The sequence below is a fragment of the Chamaea fasciata genome, unplaced genomic scaffold, assembly GCF_029207755.1.
Source record: "Chamaea fasciata isolate MVZ Bird 193981 ecotype frontalis unplaced genomic scaffold, bChaFas1.0.hap1 SCAF_5, whole genome shotgun sequence".
Lineage (NCBI taxonomy): Eukaryota > Metazoa > Chordata > Aves > Passeriformes > Sylviidae > Chamaea > Chamaea fasciata.
Window position 1 is genome coordinate 25,696,432 of NW_027094090.1, and position 22,500 is coordinate 25,718,931.

General features: G+C 35.8%; 1 protein-coding gene across 1 annotated transcript in view; it reads right to left on the minus strand.

The window, feature by feature from the left end:
- Positions 1–22,500, minus strand: part of FOXP2 (forkhead box P2) — a 403,818-nt gene that overhangs the window by 8,343 nt on the left and 372,975 nt on the right. Inside the window, exons 19-20 of the mRNA XM_066183059.1 lie at positions 21,154–21,223; positions 20,162–20,325 (exon numbers count right to left, since the gene is read on the minus strand). Coding sequence (XP_066039156.1) covers positions 20,162–20,325; positions 21,154–21,223 — 234 coding nt within the window. The remainder of the gene's footprint in view (positions 1–20,161; positions 20,326–21,153; positions 21,224–22,500) is intronic.

Sequence of the window (22,500 nt, forward strand, 5' to 3'; positions counted from 1 at the left end):
AGAAGTGATTGGCCTCCCCACCCCACTCTGTACTCTGCTCTCATGAGGTCCCCCCTGGAGTTTGCATTCAGCTTTGGAGTCCCCAATACAAGACAGACATGAACCTGTTAGAGCAAGTCCAGAGAAGGGCCACTAAAATAGTCAGAGGAACTGAACACCTCGCCAATGAAGAAAGGTTGAGAGAGTTGGCGTTTTACAGCCTGGAGAAGAGAAGGCTCCAGGGAGACCTTTCAATGCTTAAGGGGGTGTATATGAAAGAGGGGGACTTTCTACCAAGGCCTGCAGTGACAGAAAAAGGAGCAACATTTGTAAACTTGAGCAGGGTAGGTCTACATCAGCCATAAGGAAAAAACATTTTACATGAGGATGGTGAGACACTGAAACAGATCGCCCAGAGAAGTTGTGGATGCCCATCCCCGAAAGTTTTCAAAATCAGGCTGGACAGGGCCTTCATGAATTTAATGAAGGGTATACCTGCTCCTGGCAGGGAGGGTGGAGTAGATGATCTTTAAATGTCCCTTTCATTCCAAACCATTCTATGATTCATTACTATGCTTTTGTTTCCATGCCTAAGAAGTTCTGACTACAGAACTTTTATCCCAAATGAGTTCAATTCTTTTAAGGGTGGTGTCAAGGTTGCTTTTATTGCACTTCAGTGGTTGGAGTGCAGCCACTGTACAAACAGAGAGGATAACAAGAAATGGCCATTAAAAATGCACTACACCTTAAGATATTAGTTCTTCTTGTATTGTAATTTTTTAGTATTGAGGACCGCATCTTTGTAAGGACAGTTCAAAGATTATTTTGATGATTAATACGTGGAAGGATTAATATCTTAAAGGACTAATCACAATACAAAATTTTCATTTTTTTCAACTATACTTTCTTACAGATTAGCAGTAAATCTAGACTAAAAATCAAGCAGTTCAGTTGTCCACAAAAAAAATAAATTTCATAGGCTGTTCTGCCAGAAGCTTAAGAAAGCTTTCTAAGTTTTAGAAAACACTGCCATACAAGCATCTCTTTCTGGAAGTGTAAATACAAGGAATAACCCACTGGCTCTTGAAACTAACATTTCTCTCAACTCTTAGATTTTTTTTTTTTTCAAAATCAAAGGTTGAAAGGCAATGTTCAGACATGTTGGTTAGAGACATAAGGGATCTTACACATATAATATTTTATATATGTTCTGAGGAAGCAAATGTGATTATTTGCAACATTTTGCACTATTTTTTTTGTACAATAGGAGCACTGTGCTAAGAAGAAATTCCCATGTGAAGTACTGAGTATAAATAAATTCTAAATACATATTCCACTATTCCATGACTTCTTGTAATTAGATATGCTACTCAAATCCAAAAACATATCATAGCTTCGTGATTTCGGACTTGTGATCAAAATTTTCTGATCTACTATGTAATTAGAATCTGTATTTTAAGAAAGTTTAGTATAATTTCTTGATGAACCAATTATTCAGAAGTAGTCAATTCTTTTTATTAATGACAATGAGGATAGAACGAAGAACATCATTGTTAACTTCACAGATGTCAACAACTTGAGAAAACCCTGGAAGTGGACTAGGAAATAAACTGTTACATGGTGAAAGGCTGAAAAATGGATGACTTAGGTTATAAAAAGAGCAACTGGTCAGACACTGGAGTTAAAAATTAGTACACAGTGAAGCACTGAACCAGGATGCTGGGGAGGCTTAGAGTCCCCATCTTTTTTGGGCCTTTCCCAAATCATCCTTGGAGTTAAACACATATCTGTGAGAAGTATATTATGTCCCTGCTAACTCTTTGGGATAATGAAGGCATGATGGAGACATCCCTAAGCAAAATACACCTCTATCTGAGCTCAGGTTGACAACACAATGTCACAAACAGAAAGCAAGGAGATGAACAGAGAAGCAGCAAAAATAAAGTATAGCTATGCTAAATTATTTCAAAGAACTTTTTGGTAAAGATACAAACAAATGAACACCCTCATTTCCATGGATAACCTTCTTTACAATTGATGGATTTACAATTATATAGAAGACTTTTTCTGTACTCCAGCACTTTCAAAATAATACTCTCTGTGAAAGATGTTTTTAATATAAAAGAAGGATTCTAATATCTTGCAGATCTGCCTTCTCATCTCAATACATTGCTTTTTCTTTGCTCATAGATTGCAGAACATGAAGTTCCTCTTTCTCATTGTCTGCCTCAAACATTCACTCTTCTGCACGCTTTACAGCTTTACATGAAGAGTTTTCTCTCACTCCTTGCAACTAACTGGCAAATAAAACTTCATACTGTGTCCTTAAAGAAATCACCATTTATAACATTTAACTGGAATAACTGCCAGGAGACAGGTAACAGTTGCTAGACACTTACAAAGGCCTTATGAAGACTCTAGGCTGTTGGAGAAGAGCTTTGTAGCTTCAGAGGAAAAAAAAAAAGATAACAGGACAGGCAGCTGAGGGATAAATATCTGCTAGGAAGGAATGCATAAAATAACTTCCAAATATTTAGGGATGAAGCCAAATTCTCAAAGCCTGCAATAACTCATCTGATAAATGGTGAACCTGTCTTCTGAATCTTGCAGAAGAAAAGTCTGACCCTGCCTTGCGAAAATGTGTTTAGTATAATAGTTACTAAAATCCTGCGAAAATCTAGACAACAGCAACAAAACAAGTGTTACATTCAACTTCTAAACATTAGAATATGTGCTGCTGCTGACAAGAAAACAACCAGATCGTATAACCAAGTACATGATTTCTTAATTAAATTGAGTTGAGCTGGTGTCAACAAGGAGAAAATATACTTGATACAATATTCTCAATTATGAATAGCACATTTTCTACAGTGGATGCACTTCACATCAACTTTAATGTAAGAGGATACTGAATAAAGCTAAACAGCAGTGAGAACTCGGGACAAGAAAATATAAATAATTACAAGTTTTCGATCTTTTTAGTAAAATAGTGCTCATTCTAAGCTTTGAATAAAAGATTCAATTTTTCTTCAGAAAAAAACGAAAGCAGACAATGCTTTTTTTAAGCACCAGTATTGTGTTACTCCAGTAATCCTTTCCTTCTTCCAAACAAGAGAGTTAACAATTTAAGTTTCTTTGTATACCTTTCATGCAATTCTATAGAAGGAAAAAAAAAAATTAGTTCATTAGTACATTTCTCATTTGTATATGGAAAAAAGAAAAAAAAATGCAGGAAGTTCAGTGATTAATTCTGAAAGCTGCCAGGAAAATTCCAGGATTCAGCCCCTCTAGGATTCCCAGTGAACAAACTCCACAGTTCAGATCTGGGTGATTTAAACACTGTTGCCCATATCCACCAAAAATCTTTAATGTTCTGCTAAAAACATTTAAAAAAAAGTTCTGTGGGACATCATGACAAAGAGACTAAGTCTCCCAGGCAGTTAAGTCAATGTAATGACTGGCAGGGAAAATACTTTGCTTTTGGCTTTGTATTGAAGCAAAGATTCTATTGGTGGTAGATATTGAGAGAGAGAAGCTACCTAGGTCAATGTGCTTACTGTGAGCTTTGTAGCCAAGAATATGACTTGCAACATGCCATGTAATTATTTTAAGCTCTTTTGGTGCCCTTTTATTCCACTCAGGGGTTGTAATAATCAGTCTAAAATCATGAAAGGATAATCTTTTTGCTGGGTTGCAGCTGGAAGTATTTTGTATTGCTATGGTGACTTAGGCACCTAGTAACACTAGGGAGTTTTTTACTTTGGTATTCAATGGCACAAAGGGCAATAAATTACATCATGTCTTGAAGTCCCTCCCAAGCTTATTTTGTATGAGACTTTAATTTTGATACTATTGACTCATTAGCTTTCCTAGGGACTTCATATAGAAGTGTATATAGATGATAAATTTTCCAAAACTTAAGATGAAGAAAGTTTTCCCAGGGGAATCTTTGAGACTGAAAAATTTCTAAGCCATATGTGTCATGGCAACCTACACTGATTCTCTTTTTAGTTTATGTTTGCCCATTAAACTAATAAAGATTCTTACGAGTTTAAAAAAAAAAAAAAAAAAAGTGAACTAAATAATTAGGTAGCTCTCAAGCAACTTTAACTATTTTCCAAACCAACTGATGTGCCATTTGATGCATTCTTCCTCACAATTCTGTAGACAGCGTTAAGCCCATAAACATAACTTCTTCAAAATCAATTGGTCAGTCTGCAGATATTCCTTCAACTGTACTATCTATTTGCTATCTTTACTTCATTACAATTACTGTGCTTCAGTATACGAAAAGAGAAAACAGAACACTATCTTTCTGTAACACAGTATCTTTTACAGAACTTCACATTTCTAGTGTAACTTTTAACATCAGACACCTGCATTTTTTTGTTTTTTTTTGCTTACTACCAACAGTTGTCCTCAATTCTTTTATGTAGTGGGCATCCTGAACTACAAGTGCACTTTGATTCAGCTAAAAAGTCTTCCAGTAAATGCTGGGAGAAGATCCACAGCAACAGAATTCTTCAAAGTGCAAAAGTTTTAAAATATTTGTGTCCAAGCCAACAAGGTGAAGTACTAAACTCAAGTAATACTGTGGCCAATCCAATTTTTTGTGTACTTTTTCATATTTTCATATGTGGAAAAGGTTTAAAATATTCATTTTTTTCTGAAGCATTTTTTGCTTTCTAAAGACTTCCTGGCATTAAATATTTCCCAAGTTTAACCTGTTGAAATGTATTACACGCAACTTCTATTGCTGTCTTTTTTTCCTAATAGAAGTGAACTAGTATTTCTTCAGGAAGAGCTATATTACATCTTGCCAATATAGTTATAGATCTGTAGGATATCCCATGGCAATTTTGAAAGAAAAGCTTTCTTTTCCATTCCACTATTTCAGATTTAGAATTTTTATATTTATGCTTTGTTAGACAAATGGAAACAAATCCTCAAATCCTATAGTATTTTCACGTTATCTAATTCTTATTCTTTCTACAATTTTACGCTATTATAAAAAGTTTATTATTTCTTCTAAGTAGAAGCGAACTGTTTATTGATGTGAATATATACAGACACATAGGGAGATACTAATCCAAATATTGAGAAAGGGAAGAGAGTATTAGACGAGTAATTAAATACAAATTCAGTAATGCTACAACTGTCACAGAATCCATTATTTCTCCTTGGAGATCAGGAAACACTTCTTCCATGTATTTATCACATATACTGAAATGACGAAGAAGTGGCATTATTTCTAGATAAAATAATGCCTATATGCAAATCTCTGGCTTTAAACAAGAAAGGGAGGAAGGTCCTCTTGTCACATATCCTTCTCAGGAAGCTGAGGGTGTGCTACCTCATTTCACTAAGGAGACAGTGAAGCTACAATCTGGAAAAAGAGGAGAAATACGATTCCTATAGAAGCACTGCACTTCAGTTGGGGGTGTTTATGGATGTGCTTTGTGAATCTGCCACTTTCAAATTACACCCTTACACCCTGGGCCCTCCAAGAGCCTTTTTGAGAAAAAAAAATTGGAAGTAACAGCCTTTTACTTTCTGAAATGCAACACTGAAACACTAATTATACCTTTGAAATGTACTTATTTTGATATTTATGATTTTATCCATCACCAAGAATTTCAAGTCTACCATGGTGGAGCTGGTGTTGCATTGACTTGGCAATGGAAAGCAGAGGCAACAAACAGTCCCAGCTGGCAGGCACTGCTGCAGAGGATGACAGGAGATAAAAGTTCACAGGAATAGTTAATTAGGCCACTAAAGTTTGTCTTTAGTTCATCGCTGGAGGAGATGGCAGAAGATGGAATTAATGATCACTGGTCACAAAGCACCTCTGGCGCATCAAGCAAAGTAGGAGCAAGAATGGATGAGTTTGTGTAAGTCAATTATTGCTTTTATAGCCTCTAAACTAGACTTTCCTATTTATAATATCTGTTGATAAAATTTTAGCAGTAAGTGTAGAAGCAGCTAGTGTTCTTCATGCCCTTCCTTCAATGACACTAGAATAAAAGGGAGGTGAGTCCCTTGGGGCAGGGGTAAAGAAAAATAATAATCACAAACCCCATAATTACCAATTGCATAAAACTAGTCTCACAAGCACAACTTTTCTTTTGTAATAAATTAAAAGTAAACTCAGTTATTGCTGTTTCTAAGATCCATCCCTTCTGTGAGCACATGATACTACTTCACTAATATCTGCAAAACAAAACCCAAAGCATCTTTCTCCTTAAGCCTGATTGCTAAAATTGATACATTGCTTCTGCTCACTCTCTCAGTAGTTCTGTTTTAAAGAAAACACACTCTAGGATCACTGCATAATGAAGGTTAAGGGCTCTAGAATATCTCTAGGTGAACCCACTGCCAAAAGAAGGCAAAGCTAGAAGGTCACAACAGATTGCTTGGGATTTTATCCAGTCAGGTTTGGAAAACCTTGGAGGATATGGACTATACAACTTGCTTGTCAACAGCCCCATCAACTGCCTAACTGTCTTCATGTGGAAAGAGAACATATATCCCTGTATCTTTATATCCAGTCTGAAACTCTCATTTTAACTTATGCTCCCTGTCTCTCATTCTACCACTACAGTAAAGAGCCTGGTTCCACCTTCTTGCTTATCTTCCTGTAGGTACTGAGAGTCAGGTTCCCTCAAAGCCCTCTCTTCTCCAGGCTGATCTAGTTCAGCTCACCCTGGCTCTCCCCAAAGGGCAACTGCTTCTGCTTCTGACCATGTGGATAGACTTTTGCTGAACTCACCCCAGTTTACTGCTCTAATTATTAAATTTGAGGTGCCATAGCTGGACTCGGGTGGGGATTTTGCTTCCTCAGTGAAGGGCATGGCATTTCATAAAGTTCCCTTCGGCCAAATCCTTCAGCCCATACAAGTCCCCTGAATGATTATCTTATCCTTACTCATATTGACTGTTCCCCTAATTTGATATCATGTGCAAATCTAATGGGAAAGAGGTCCATCCTGCAGGACATAAAGTAAGATGTAAACCAGGACATGTGCCAGCATATTCTTACATTCCAGAAGAAATCAGAGAATACCCAGGTACTGCAAATATAAGACCAGAGTAAGAGTCAAGAACAATTAATGACTGGAGGTGAAGATCTAGCATGATAAAAAGAGTAGAGGAAAGCTCCTCTTTCTATGAATGCCTATGTGTGTCTAATATCAAAGGGGAGTGGGGACAGCAGGAAGGTACTCATTATTACCTGAAAATCTGAACTAAGTGAACATACAGTTCTATTTTAAAGAGAAGAATATGCCACAAGCTATATAGGGTGTCTGGAAAGGAAGTACTAAAAGGGCTGTTTAATGAAGAAAAAAGAAGAAGGGGGGAAAAAAAAAGAAAAAAAATTCTATTTTTTATCTATGATTTTATCTATACCTTTAGGTTTTAGGGGAATATAGATAGCAGAAAATATTAAGACATTGCATATAAGCAGGAAAAATAAAACCCAAGCCTTTTCAAAAAACACTTACAAACTTATTGGTTAACAGGGCATATCCAATCAGTCCTGACAAAACTGAGAAAATATTTCTTTGCATGGATAAAACTGTTCTGGATTTCAACATTAGTGATTCTTCTAATGTAATAGACTAGTAAGAGTGCAAAAAGTTTCAGAGACCTAATAAAAAGACTTCAGATCCAGGAGACCCCTTGTCTTACCTAGAAAAAAGAAAAAAAAAATGGAAAACAAAGATTAAAATATTTTGAGAAATTGAAATTCAGAAATGGGACTGTAAGAAGTCATCAACTCAGGGATGACTTATCTGCTTATCTATAAAATATACAAATACATTTGATCATTAAGAGGCTGGACTTGGTGCTTGATGCTTCCTGCCATATCAGTTTGGGCCTGCCCAAGCACATACAAATATCAACTGCTTCTCTTCAAATTAGGGACAGTTAAAACATAAAAATTCTTTTCAAAGGAAAGTTGGAAATGGTCACTGGTGGCATACAAAAATTAAAAGGAAAATATGCAAAACAAGTTTTTGAAAAATTTCAGCTTTACAGTAAGGAGTCTGAGTGGAAAAAATATTGAAATAAAAAAAAAATCCAACAATCAAACATGTTATATTTTCCTTTATAGCTTACTACAAGGAAATGAGCATTGTACAGAAAAACTTCTAGAGTATAAATTGACAGATTTGACAATTTCATTTTCTTTAACAAAATAAAATATTTTGTTGATTAAAAACAGGCAGGGAAAACATACAGAGGGGTTTTTAATATTATGAAACTCAAAATTAAATTGAGCAGGTCTTGGTGTTTTGTCTATTGTTTGGGGTTGTCTTTTTATACTATTATTATTATTATTATTATTATTATTATTATTATTATTACTTGGCAAGAAAAGGCAAAGACTATAAATATGGATATGCTATTTGCACCAGTATATTAAATTTTGAACATAGATAAAGACATTATCTTTCTGAAAAAACTGGCATATTAAGAATGCACTTTCTTTAAATACCAAATGAGGCTTAAAGCCCACCTACAATTAGCCCTTCTTACAGGATCAAAATATTTAAGAATCAAGTTCTGACTAAGAAGATGACATTAACACAGATTTTCTGATTCTAGCAACTCTTACTAAAATTCCCATCCTTGACATTTGCTTGCTCCCTTTGGTGTCTAAATAAATGTATTTTCTCTGTGATAGAACCACAAGAAAGTAGAGACTTGACTAGAAATTAGCTTAGGGCACAGGCCTCTAAAGTCTTTCAACCCGTCAACTGCATCTAGTTCAAACGTCTAAAGTTAACATGCTAAACAAAGAAAAGTATTAGGGAAAAAGAGCACAGAAGTTTTTAAGGCAAAATTTCAAAGCAAAACGACAAAGTACTACAGATATCAGTGTGAATATTTTTGGGGTTATTGAAGAACCATAAAAAAATAGCAAGCCCAGAAACAACAAAGTTCAAGACAAGAGGCTGTGGATTTGGCATGCTCTGTAGTGTCTAATGGTTGGGAAGTTTTAAAAATTGTACGAGTTCCACAGAAACTTAGCAGCAACAATTTGGTGCCTCACTGTTATTTGTGGGTTAGAGAATAAATACTCTCTATGCAAAATATGGAAAGCTTTTCAACGATCCATGGAAAGCTGAGGGAGAATTTGTACTGTGCTATATGTAGGGTTTGTACATTTTAATATAAATACATACTGTAAACAATTGTTTTTCTATTTCTGTTTAAAACTTTTACATCAATAAAACTCTAGGGAAACATTAAGCTGATCAGATAAATAGCATGGGACAACTCCCTTAAGGGAGCTGACAGCTCCTCCAAGTTTAGTGTCGTTGGTAAACTCACTTAGTATTCCTTCCATCCATGTATCCTGAGGATACTGAGGAGCACAAGGCCAAGAATAGAGTCCTGTGGAACCCCACTAGTGACAGGTCAACAGTCTGCTGTCAGCCCATTCACTGTAACCCTTTGTGCCTGACTCACGAGCCAGTTGCTCACCCATCGTGTAACCTGTTTATCCAGCTGAGTGCTGGACACTTTGTCCAGAAGGATCCTGTGAGAGACAATCTCAAAAACTTTACTGAAGACCAAAAAGATCACATCTACCAGCCTTCCCAGATCGACTGGGTGGGTTATCTTGTTATAGAAGGAAATCAGGTTTGACAACCTAAACCTCTCACTCATGAAGCTGTGCTGGCTGTGACCAATGACTGTGTTGTCCTCCTCTTCTTTTCCTCAGTCCTTCCCAGAATAAGGTGTTCCATGATTTTTCCAGACACTGAATTGAGACCTACAGGGCTATAGTTTCCAGGGTCCTCCTTCTTGCCTTAGAAATTGGGACAACATTTGCCAGTCTGCAGTCAGCTGGGACCTCTCCAGATTCCCAAGACTGCTGGCCTAGCTGGACTAGCTTGGTCTGCTAGAACAAGCCTGGAGAAAGGCCAGCTCTTCAGTTGTGGGGTGTTTTTTTTGCTGAATAGTTGATGGTAGCATTTAACGAGTCGAACGACGCATCACACTCAACACAGACAATTGGGTCAAACTGACCTGTTAAGGACTTTCTGCACTACCCTTGCTGACATTACTCATATTAGCTGAATTTTATGCTCACTAGGTATTTCTCTGTGAGGCCAACTTTCAATTCTTAAAAATAGGAGTTCTTAAAAGTATTAAGCAATGATAGCTGTTCCAGATTATAAAATAAATGGATGTGGACAATTCAGCGATCTTTGTAAAACATGGCATACATGAAAAAGCCCCTACTTTTCCAAGATTTATCACACGGATCAAAAGAAACAGGGTTACAAGGGACTTCATGAGATCATAAAGTCTCTTAATTTCCTTTCCCTACCCAACGTAGGATCATTTATACTTAAGTCACTTTTGACCACTTTAATTTATTCGTGGAAGTTTCCAGTATCAGTGGTTCCAAAGACTTTCTGTGCTGGTACATATATCAGCACTTTATTATCCTAAAGTCAAAAAGGCGGAGATTTTTTTCTGGTGTCTATCCTAACTATTCTTGCCAAAATACCAATCAATTATTTCTTGTTCCATTCCCAATGGACAAATTCTTTCCCATCTTCTCTGCACCATATTCTAAAGGCTGTCATCATTTCCCACCTAATTCCTCTCTTCTCGAAAAGCCTAGTATTTTTAGTCTTTCCCCAGTCTTCAGAAAAGACCAATCAGAAGAACTGCATGGAAGACAGAGCTTACTTTTATGTACAACAATCCTGTTAAGGATGCTCTCAACAACCACATAACTTTGTCAGCACATATTTGTCACCACCTTCTAGTATTAAGAAAGATGGTGCATCCAGTCATTCTAACTTTTTTCAGAACATTTCACCCAACTGTTAACATATGAATATTAAGCATACCTCCCATTTTTATACTACTGCAGATTTACCACTTAGATACGAAGAGCAACATGTCAGATGAATATGCTGTATCTATATAATTTCTGCAAGAAAACACAAACACAGGCACACTGCCTGCAGACTGAGCTGATTAGGAAATATCTGAGATATCACAGAGCCTAGATTAACATATTAAGAGGCAGGCCTCTTAACCACATACATTGGCCTGTGCTTAAAACAGACTTCAGCTTCACAGAGCAGTCTATTCCTGCTGAATGAAATATATACAGTGCAATACAACTGTCAATAATACATCTGTATATATCTAGCTACAAAATAAATATATATATGCTTTAAATTGTACTTCCAGTAGCTTCAGATAGATACAAACACATTATCATTTCTCTCATAATGCTATGAATTAAAGGGCATGCATAGTAACAGAACACTACTTGATGGGTGCTCATCTCATGGTGTGTCACTGCCTCCAGGCACGGTTTGCCTTCGGGCTTTATGTACCTATAACACAATCAATGGCAACTGGCTTTGTGTCAAACCCTTCCCTAAATGAAGTGATGCTATTCTATAGGGGGAGAGAAGTCTAAGTAATATACACCCTCTATTCAAACTACATCTGAAGGTCCTTCTCAAAACCCAAGTAATTCAATTACTACCTAAACGCTGCAAGAGTTGGGGGCAGGGATTTGACAAACCTTTTTGTTTTGCTTTTGTACAGCACTTTCCACAACAGGGCCCCCAACCCACCCATAATAGTGTATATTAAAATAAACCGTAACAGTTTAGCTGAATGTAGCTGAAATAAGCTTTCTCCCCACAGGAACAGAGACAAAGAAGAAACACGTTATATACAAGCACATCTGGAATTCTTCAAAAACCTGTTAATACCTACCCACATAACTAAATCCAAACTGAGTCTTTTTATGGAATGACTTGTAGACACAAGGAAAATGAGGAAAATGGACAGTCTGCTCTATCAGAAACAGTCTGTTTGGTCTACAAAATAAAAATTCAAACCTCACAGTGTGCTCTCTAGAATACATTTGAGAAACATGAAGAGTAAAAAGACTCTGTAAACTAAAACACATATCAGCAAAACTAAATTGGAATATATTTAATCTGAAAATTGGAATATGGCTTCTAATCATCAAAGGAATGAAGTTTCATGATGTCTTTCAAATTTGAGATGGACTAGGACAATTTTAGGAGAGGAATTGTAATATATGGTTGCTCACAACATGATACTTATCTCCTGAGTTCTTAGAGCAAGAGGAGGTAAAAGCTCAGAGGTCTTTTTTTCAGCTATGATGTCTGATAATGTCAAATTTGCAAGGAATGAAGAAAAGGAGGGAAAACATGAAGATAAATAAAAAATCAGTCTTGGGGGAAGTCCCTAACTACTCTGACTACTACTATCATAGCATAATACTGCATCAAATAAACATATCCCCTTATCCGTCTCAATCAGAAGTTTATTAAAGTCTGAAAAGCATCAGAGGAGCAGTCACAATCATACTAAGATTCTGCAACATCATGAAATCCTTATTAATGGATGCAGTGGAACAATGAACTTGGTAAAATCTTGGTGTAGGAGGGAGACTAGTATATATAGTCAGCCTAATTTAAGATACACTTTCAGTGTTGGTGCTTACTTGGAGAAAACCACCAGAATACTTTCGCTTATAACCCTAACAGAAATTACATAAGGGTTGTACCTCACATATGCATTCCCAGCACTAATCTAAATCAAAGGTTTTTGTTAGACGCAACTGCACTTCGCCAGAAGATTGGGAACTTGCTTTTGCATTTGGGCTTTACGAGGTATAATCACATCTTTAGCCATCTTGAGATTTAGTAACTTAACCGCGACCTTCACATGGGGTTTTACGTGAGATGAAGTCTTTCTATAAAGTCTTAAAAAAAAAAAACCCCGAACATGAATTTTTAGTCTTTTAAAATGCGCAAAGTGCCTAGTCTTCTATAAATTCTAAAGATTAAGCAATAGTCAATAATTTCTCAGCATAATGTCTTACATTTTTCAAGGAATGCTTGGATTTATGGATCACAATTAAAACTACTGGTATAAGTTTTATCAATTGGATATAATTGTATGTTTTTATTTGACTTTTTATCTGATAAGTAAATTTAAAGACACATTTGGAACACGTGTATTTAGGAAATAGTATTTAGAGAGTCCACTTTCAAAAATTTTGGCTTATAATATTACAGTTATTTAAAGAACAAATGCAATCATCAATAGTGGATAAAATTTGTTACTGTCTCTGCAGTTTTAGAAATACACTTGAACAGCACTGTCACTTCAGCTTGTGCATTGTGCAAAGACAGGACTCTCTCATGAACTAATTTTAGGAGTTACAAAACTTCATTGCAGAGAGATTTAGTTGTAAAATGTCAAACAAATTTTTAACATCAGCAACAACACTTAAGATGCTGCTTTGTCTTCTACAGATTTTTTATGTGAAAAGCAAAAATATCTTGTCCATAGACTGAGAATTCATGATAGCAGTAGCACAAATTCTTCAGCAAGACAGCTTCCAAAAAGATTCTGTGAAACCCCACAGGAGCCTACTAACTTCTACAAGCCATTCTATGGGTATCTGACTCTTTTCAGCTGAAGGCACTATATCTCTGGAGTGATCTTTTTGTTAAGAGCATTGGGAATGTACTCTAGAAGTGCAACAACTGGGCTGGAATAATGTAAAAAAGAAATAGCAACTTCTAATCAAAAGTAAGACATGCAACGTTCAAGAAGCTAGAGATGAAATTATAGAGAACTGGACCATCAGTGTTAAAAAATAAGCAAATTGATGAACAGAAGCAAATGTAGAGAAAAAATGGACTGAAAAATAAGTAATGTAAAATAAAATTTAAATAAATGGGAATATAAATATTTTGGGAAACATTCAAGTGAAAAGTTGTTTCAATGGCAAAAAATATTATTAATCAAAATACCATTGCTTATTTTTCCACTAGTGTCCAAAGGTAAATGACTCTGTACAAAAGCCAAAATTATTTCACAGCATATTCTCACAATAGAACTTCTTTCAATGGGAATATGTTCAGACAAAAGCTATAACCTTTAAGATCACATTTCCTAGCTGTTCCTCTTTTCATATAAAAATAAAAAGTTGTCACAAAGTCTCTTTGCCCATTATCATCCTTATGTTAGATTTATGAATAAAAATGTGTGAAATTAAATTATACAGGCATTAAAATATCATGTGATTAGGTGAAACGTTTTTGATGAACAAGGATACCCAGAAATACTGCAATTGCTACCACATTCATCTGCTCAATTACATGCTTCTCACCTATTTAATAATGCTTGTTACATCCCTGTTAATTGATGTGTTTCGCGAGTTTATTTTCTTATACACTATGTCAAGTCTTATATAATGAACAAGAGACTTGGATCATAGCAGTCCCCTAGAACAGAACAAGCCTCCAAGGTAAATGCAAAGAGATCATGAAATGGGACAATGAAATGATAAAAAAAAAAAAAAAAAAAAAAAAAAAAAAAAAAAAAAAAAAAAAAAAAAAAAAAAGAAGAAGGAAAGACAGGGGCTTGGAACATTATGAAGTTAAAGAAACAAGGGAATGAAAAGGATTAAAACTGGAATGATAGGTAACCTACTGTAAGTGGTGTGAAAGCTTAACAGTGGGGGACTGGAATAATCAGATATGGGAACGACCTGACAATGGAATGCTTTCAAACTGAAGCACCTCAAAAGTAAATGATCTTAGAGCAGAATAATCATATTTGCCTCTGGGAATAAAATTTAAAGATAAAAAAGTTTGAAAAAAAAAATAACAAGTTTGATGATTATGCAGATAGAAGTGCAGAGAGAAATGATCCAGTCAGGGCAAGAGTGAGAAAAGGTAAAGAAGTAGGGTTGGGAATGACAGGAGAATAAAAAGAAAAGGTGACTGAAACCATAGATGCTTGGAACTCACTTTTTCCACACAAAATCGAAGACGAAGGACTACACTGGATAAGGTCTTTTTTTTTTCTTTTTTCTTTTTTTTCCAATTGACTCTTACCCTTGCTCATTTGGACAAAAGGTATCCTTTCTCATAACAACCTACCATAACATTTTCTAGAAACAGTTTTAAATATCATGGAATATATATGTGCGTGTCTTGACATTTAGCTTCAAACAATTCCCGTTTTAGGGAGTACAGCACTACAATAGCTGAACATAGAAGAGATGATGTATGAACTCACTTTTTGAGAAGTAACTCTAAAACCTTATTTCTTGTTTCCACTTTTCTAAAAAATCTGTCAACAACTAAAATTCTAGAAATCAGAGTGGCATTAACTCCAGGATTCTGGATCTGCTGTTAGGAACTACATTATTTTGGTAAATCAGTCGAGAATGAGTTTAGTTGCATTGTCCTCAGTCTACACTCTCAGAGAGTGAGCAGGGAGACAACCATGATGACAAGCCCCTTCCTCAAAATCTCACCAGAGGGTTATATGTTTACCCTAACATTTTTTCTAACTCCTTCCAGTCCTTATTCAATGAGCTGCAGTGAGCTTTACTAGAATGGTATCATCACCCTGTTCTATCCTATGGTAAGACTACGTTTTCTCAGTTTGCCATTTTCCTTGTTTTTTCATGACCAATTTCTTTCAGTTTCCTCAACTGCTATGAAGAACTCTGCAGATTAAAATCATACCTTTGCCCCCCGCCCAGGATTATACAATGAAGTAAAGTGGCCTTTTGCATGATGCATTGCCAGGACCATTGCCAGAGCCACGACCATGAGGACAAGGGATGTGCTAAGTATTCTGGTGATAAAACACCCGGGTTGGTGCAAGTAGCAATAATCACTGAAATGTAATCAGTTTAGTACTAATACAGAGACAAACAACAGAAAAATAGTTGGTCTTGATTTCCGTCCCTTATCTGCCATGCCCAAGAGTGAGAACTCTTGAATGTATAATAGAGACAGGAAAAGTAACAGCACAAAGTTGATTTCATTATGATCTTGATGTTCATTTAAAAATCTAAATTTATTAGTTCTGAAAGAACTGACCTTCAAATACCACCAAAGCTCTTCAGCAGTACGCTATTACATACAGGTTAAAAAGAAGTTGCATTTTCAGTAATGCATGAACTGTCATTACTGTTCCTAAGCATCATCTCACGTCTCATCTAATGCTGTTGTTTCTACAGGAATAATAGAAGTTTTCTCCGATGTCTCCCCCAGTCCAGCTTTAACTGCCCTTGTTAGAATTTGTTTTCTTTAGTTCAGAATTCTATATTTATACTGTGGAACTTACAGCTACATCCATGTACAACTGTGATGTAAGATTAACAGCACCTAGTTTTACATAAAAAATGAATCTTTGTGCATAAAATACCTTCAGTTCTGTTTGTCGCTTTGAATCCTGTTGCTTATCAGCTCTAACAGTAAGTTTGGAGAAGTAGTCCACATTAAAATAATGAAGGAAAAAACAGTTTTAAGCATTGACTTAAAATATAATTGCCTGATACTGATTGTTGACAACTGATCTTAGAAGAAATTTAAATTTTGAACAGAATATATGCCCACAATAAGTAACAGATTTTCTCAGTGAAGATCTATGTCAAGGAAGCACTCAGCGCCTACATACCAGGAATCAGATTTGAAAGACAGTCAAAGACAGAACTTGGATTTAATACTGTTGAAATACAGAAAGAAAACCTAGGACTTAAGATTCCACTACTCATATGCTGCATCCTGGATCATGGAATTGCCACCTTTCATCAGCTAGAGAACGGAAACTGGGTGACACACAGTATAAAATTTCAGATGCTTTATGTGACAATTAATGTAAGAGTTACCCCAGCTACCAGGATATGGTTATACTGATCACCTACAACTTACTGCGGTATTTTTAAGTATTCAGTATAAGAAATGGAGCAGATTATATTTCATTACCTGAGGCCAAAATTTTAGAGGTTTTAAAGTGCCCTAGATACACTGGCTGGGACTCACTGCACTTAGCAAACATTTAAGTGTGATACAGTTACTTGAAGTTATAGACCTCCTGTCTTTCTCCAGTCAATGAACAGAGACTATTTTCTAAGTTGATTGGCCTGCCTATGTTTAGATACCTGGTCACAGATGGGCAAATTAATGACTCTAACTGCTCTTACTACTGTGTTATGCAAAACCAGATGTGAAATACTCAGTTCACATCCAAGAGCTGAAACTACTTCTCCACTTTCTGACATTCAGTAGCTAAGGCACTACCATAACAGAAATCAATGTCTCTGATAACGTTTCAATGCTCAACTGCAGATATACTGACTTCTACACACACACAAAATATGATAAAAACAATCATCAAAATTAATACAATCATCCCAATATAAGACATTTCTGCTATCATATGGTTTTATCATCTCTGATAAAATGACAGTCAGTACAATTTCAACAACAAAATGCCTAAGATGCTTGACTTTGACACTGTCACTGGCCCTCTTCTCACATTTCCTTCTGAAATATCAAACAAATGCCTCCCTCTGGAAGCTTGTCTAGAATCCAAAATCTGCATCTTCCCAATTGAATACTCTGATCTCTAAACTGCACACAACCTCTTGCCTCTTTCTCTGATACCTTGCTCCACTGTTTCTGCATGTGTGCCACCTACAAGATGGCAGGCAACATTGCTCAGCATATAACTGCTGTTGTGGCTAGTGCATTTTCCTGGGAATCAGGAAATGGAGGTTTAATCTACTTGGAGATTAACAGAGCATCCAAATTCATAGGTGAGTGCAATAGTTGTCACACCTCAAGAACCATTCTCTAGGGGAGAAACACCCACACTTCCTGGGTGAACCTTCTCAGGAGACTAAAAGTAAGTAGATGCTTGTGCCAGTAAAAATACTTTTCTTTACTAGTTTATCAACTATTTTTCAGTTTTAAAGAAAGAGAGATTATGTTATCTGTGTAGGCAACGCAAACTTTAAATTGTTTCTTCATTGTTTTCCATATTCTTCACTTGTTTTACTTCTGTTTTGCTTTATCTGTATTATTTTCTCATTTTCTTATGTAATGCCCTTTTACAAAAATGAGGGTCCCTGATCAATATCATGGAGGTCATGGAGGCAAGGAAGAGGCTTTTTCTCCTCCTTGGTCCTCTGCCCCCCATGCAAGCCTCTCCCTAACCTGGCCTTTCCTTGCAGATTGCATTCATTCCCTTTTTCCCCCACAAAAAAAGGAAAAAATGTCACAAGTGAGCAGGCATCTAGCTTGCATCTTTTGTCTGATGGTTCATGGTCTCACAGAATTCCAGAATTCTCGCACTAAGTTTGGTGCAAGGGGTGAATGTGCATAGATTCTTTCTCCAGTGGTGTCTCAGGGCATTTACATTTTGTTGCTTCAGTCTATCAAGAACTGAGTAACATTTCCTCACAAATTTCAAAGGAGTCAACATAGCAGGTCCTGAAAATGCCTATTTTGACAAATGACACATCATAAAAATGAGAGAGAAAGGCTGAATCTTGAGTTAGGGTGTAACTGAAGGTATTTGCCTTTGTTACAGGCAAAAATTACTTCAATATGCACTATTTTGGCTATAAACACAGCTATAAATATAGCCATATCTACATAATCATATGCACAGATATCACAGTTTATCCAGCAGAATGGCAGACAGACACAGGATATGTAAACAGATCTGCCTAACACTTACAAAACAACTTTAATAGCAAGTGTCATTCTTTTCTGTAAAGTAGCTGTTTTTAACACACATGATCTAACTCTTGTTTGCTCTTTAAAGTTTTATTGTCTTGGCATTTTATACAGGAAGAGAGCATTAGCATACTCAGGAGAACAGCTAAAAGTAAAAGGCCTCAAGCTACCCACTGCATGGTTGATAGCATAAAGCATGGGATATAAAAACTTTTGTCTGATTGCTCACTTTACTTGTTTTAGAGTAGTGTTACTCTCAAGAGTACATATTCACGTTCTTTCTACTTCAAGTTTTATTACTTCTTTTGTATTATTTAATACATCTAAAGACACTTCCAAAAGACAAATTTTTCCATTTTGAAAAAGTAATGGTTTGGAACATGATAAAATACATGAATGTTCACAGTGTATTATTTTCAAACGCAAGTAGAATAAATGTGCAATAAAACAATTAAATGCATGACAATAAACATTTCTATGTGATCACAGATATATTAACGTGCCAAACAAAAGAAGAAAAAAATCAGTAAATTTTTTTCCCTAAAAAAAGGTCAGATCGAAATGGATTCTTCACACATCAGAGCATAAGTAAAAAAGGGAGTCTGGTCTCAATTACTGTTACTGTTAAATATCCCACTCTAGCAATTAAAATGAACATTTAAAATGTAAAAGAGAAAACTGAATGAAAAAAGGCAAATGAGATCAGCTTTTTAAAACATAAAAAAAAGATACCATGATTTTAGATACACTTAAAAATCATCCTACTGTAAACTTAAAACTAAGTCTACTTACATATTACACTGCTAATTATTATATAAATAACCTGGGAAACAATACCTCCAAGATACATGTTTTACTATTTAGTAAACAAGAAACTGCCATGTTTGACACCACTGATTAAGGCCAGGCATTTCTAAAGCTTCAGACACATTTCTGAAATCCACAATACATCAATTTTTAATACTTCCACTCTCTCAGCTCCATTAAAAAGATGGTAGGGGAAAGAATTTAGAGTAATTAATGATATAGTTAGCTGCTAAATATTAATAGGAATCGTAGTCTTGCATAAAATATAACATATAAACCTTGCCAATACAGACGCATCAGTAATTAAACTTGAATATGTAATTACACTGATTTATATGACAGGCAAAAAGTTACACTTTACTGGCTTCTATGTAAACTGTGGGCAACAGTTAAACTTTGCATTTTATGGTTTATATAAACGGGCAATATCTCTACCACAGTTCATAAATGGTTTAGAGAGTCATAGTTAAAATTAAAACTAATTCCAGTGTGAACATTCTGACTATACCTTACAAACCAGGCTCTGAAAATGACCACAGAGATCAGCCTCCCATTACGTTCAGAACTTGCAAGCAAATTGATGAGGTTTAAAAAAAATAAAAAAGGCAAAAAACCCCTTATAGCAATCCCTACAAAGTAAATGAAGATTCATCTATTTAAATGTTTTAATATAAATGTTTAGTTTCAAATATATAGCTCCAGATGTTTCACTTACCACCTTTCAAAGCTCTTTTGAGTAATATTGTGTCTTAGACTAAGGCATTTTTTCTTGAAAGAAAGCTGACTGCACTTACATGTGAGGCTGAGGAGAGCAGCCTGGACTGCTATTTCCATTACTGTCAATGTGATCCAGCGAACCATTGAGATCTTCATGGACTGCCTGCAGTAAGCCACTGGATGCGTTATTTATCAGTCCTGGGTTACTTAGCAATGGTAAACTACTCTCTGCCAGTGCAGCCTACCAAAGTGAAAAGTAAAAACAAAATTATTAGGCCATACATATACATAGTACTCTTACATGCATGAACATTTAGAAATATACACACAGAGAACAGCTCATTTTGAGTATTTGCTGAGGTGGTCAAAAGGATTTTGTGCATTTCCAATTATTTTCACATTCTGAATATAACAGCATTTCTACTCCTGGTTTACTCTTTCTTTTGCTTGGGTTTCATTATTTTCCATTATTAACTATGTTCTGATATTCATGGCACTTTCCAGTTTTACATCATTTTTTGACTTTGAATTACACTTAACCCCTTTGCCCTTCCACACAATGTATGGCTCCTTTATAATGCAGGCAGCTGCTATACTTTAAAAAATGACCAGAACTTAACTCAAAATAAAAAAGTCCTGACATTTGCCTCTTCTGCATAAAAATTATATATTATAATTAAACTTTAAAGTTTTTGCCATGAGCACCATGTTCCCCAACACTATGATGTGAAATCATTTATGACAGCTTGGATAAATATTAATGCATATCCACATGCATTTGCAAAAGCTTCTATCAATCTAACATTTGCAGCAAAACTGAATGTTCCAGATTTTGCCACAGGGTGTCCTTCTTGCTTCTTCACATCAAAAGTAGCTCAAATAAGAACTACTACTTGCAGTGCTAGGTAATACAACTTACTTGGATGATAAACGCAACTATTTAGAATGACCATCAGGTCTACATAAACATAACAGGTAATCCTATACCAGTGTATAAGCAGAAATGAAATACATCACACATAAGAACATAATCAGTGTGTACAAAGAAGAATTATTTAGTATTTTTTACCTGCAAGCTTGCATTAAGAGCTGCTCCATAGCCTAAGCTGGTGGGTATGTTTTTCACTAACGTTGGGCTTCTGAAAATAAACGATTTTTCAAAGTTTAAAAACAAGCAGACATCCTGTCTGGCTCATTGGGTTAATGGATTGGTTTGTCAGCTCAGAAGACCAGAGTTTTAGAATGGAAAAATGAAATGAAGTTGGGAGGGAAGGGGCTCAACATGTTAGAACACATTGATTTACTTGCACCAGAAAAGCAAAATTCTTGTTTTAATTAGGCCCACATGGAAATTTGCTACAAGAGCATAAAGGTTCTGATCCCACGGAAAGAATTAACTGAAATACCTTGAAATTTTGTGTAACATCTGTCTCTGCTACATTTGCTGTATTTGGTTTTGGTTTCCTGAACTAACATGGGTACACTATTGCATACGTTACACACAACTACACAAAGGTGTTGAATAAAAAAGATCATAATCTTCTCTTACAAGAAAAAATGAGGGTGCAATAATGTATAAATAACTGTATGTGAACAATACAGTGGATCAATTAGTTTCCAGCAAATCAAACATAACATATTTAAATCAGATTAAATGCTATATGCTAGATCACCATACAATTATTTTTTCAATAAAATTAGTGCAGGGGATGACTCCAGAGGTCATCTGGGTCACTGTCTACAAACAGATGCATTGCAGAAATAGAATACCTTCCTGCAAAGAAAAACCTCTAGCTCTTGTCTCTGCACCTTTGGTTTTATCTGAATGGTTTTATCAAAACTAATTATATACTCTCAAGGAATAAAAAGCATCCACAGAACCAGTCATACTGACATGGGATTAATTTGAAAGTAGGGCAGGAAGCATGCCAAAGGTCCTCCTGTGAAGGCTTCTCATGAATACTACCCTCATCAAGAAGATATTTTTGAGGTCAGTACTGTAGTGTATGATACCTACATTCCAAAATGACCTTGAACGACTCCCACTTCTGTCAAAGGTTTACAGTAAAAACAAGCACATATGAAACTCTTAACACATGGGCAACATATGTACACAGGGCTATTTTTAATATATAGTAGGAGAACTTATGGTAGATGGAATTAAAATGACAAACATATGGTGAAATACATAGGAAAAAACAAAACCATTATCGCTTTCCTTGCAACCAACTATGTGGGGAAGTCAGGCAGGCGAGGAATGTACAGAAAACAGCGTTTACACAAAAATGAAATAACTGTTAGTTCACTGAAGAGAATGCACCGGCATAGCTATTAGCTTGCTATGTATTCTCCACATAAGTGCTCGCTTTGTCTGTCAGGTTGTAGTACACAGAGGACTCACTCAGGTTACAGAATT